Source organism: Rhincodon typus, chromosome 43 (genome assembly GCF_021869965.1).
Source record: "Rhincodon typus isolate 14 chromosome 43, sRhiTyp1.1, whole genome shotgun sequence".
Taxonomy (NCBI): Eukaryota; Metazoa; Chordata; class Chondrichthyes; order Orectolobiformes; family Rhincodontidae; genus Rhincodon; species Rhincodon typus.
The window spans coordinates 8079051-8080060 of NC_063374.1; the positions used below are offsets into that span (position 1 = coordinate 8079051).

Below are 1010 nucleotides of genomic sequence, written 5' to 3' on the forward strand. Positions count from 1 at the left end.
AGAGTGAGAGAGAGAGAAGGGAACAGGGGAAGATAGAGTGAGAGAGAGAGAAGGGAACAGGGGAAGATAGAGTGAGAGAGAGAGAAGGGAACAGGGGTAGACAGAGAGGAACAGGGTTAGAGAGAGACAGAGACAGAGAGAGGGGGAGAGCAGGCAGCAGGACTGTTCCCCCTGACCGCTCCGGGAGCCGCAGGCGGTGCTGTGAGCGAGCCTTGTCCCCAGCCCCCTCAGCGTGTTGGCAAGGGCCGGATGTCGCTGTTGCAGGGCCTGATGCTGCTGCTGGCCTGTGCCCCGGGTGCACTCAGCTTCTCGAAGTGCCCGACCCTCGACATAGAGCTGTACAGGCACCGAAGGATCGAGGCTATCCGAGGACAGATCCTCAGTAAGCTGCAGCTCAAGGAGGCTCCAGACCCTGATGACCTTCCTGATGAAGTGCCTCTGGAAACCATCATACTGTACAACAGCACCCGGGACATGCTGAAGGAAAGAGCTCGCCGCCGGGAAACCCTGTGTGTGAGGAGCGGCCCAATGGAATATTACGCAAAGGATATGTACCGCCTGGACATGGTCCCAGCCAGCTACAGAGAGAGTAAGGTCAAATCCTCTTTATCCCACTCTCCCCAGCTACCGAGAGAGTAAGGTCAAACCTACTTTATCCCACTCTCCCCCAACTACCGAGAGAGTAAGGTCAAACTTGCTTTATCCCACTCTCCCCCAAATACCGAGAGAGTAAGCTCAAACCTACTTTATCCCACTGTCCCCCAGCTACCAAGGGAGTAAGGTCAAACCTGCTTTATCCCACTCTCCCCCAGCTACTAAGAGAATAAGGTCAAACCTGCTTTATTCCACTCTCCCCCAGCTGCCGAGAGGGTAAGGTCAAACCTACTTTATCCCACTCTCCCCCAGCTACCGAGAGAATAAGGTCAAACCTGCTTTATCCCACTCTCCCCCAACTACCGAGAGAGTAAGGTCAAACCTGCTTTATCCCACTCTCCCCCAGCTACCGAGAG

The 1010-nt window shown here is 55.0% G+C and overlaps 1 protein-coding gene across 1 annotated transcript in view; it reads left to right on the top strand.

The window, feature by feature from the left end:
* Positions 1-53: 53 nt before the first annotated feature.
* The window catches only part of tgfb5 (transforming growth factor, beta 5), a 10606-nt gene continuing 9649 nt past the window's right edge, over positions 54-1010 (top strand). Inside the window, exon 1 of the mRNA XM_048619632.1 lies at positions 54-589. Coding sequence (XP_048475589.1) covers positions 250-589 — 340 coding nt within the window. The 5' untranslated portion in view covers positions 54-249. The remainder of the gene's footprint in view (positions 590-1010) is intronic.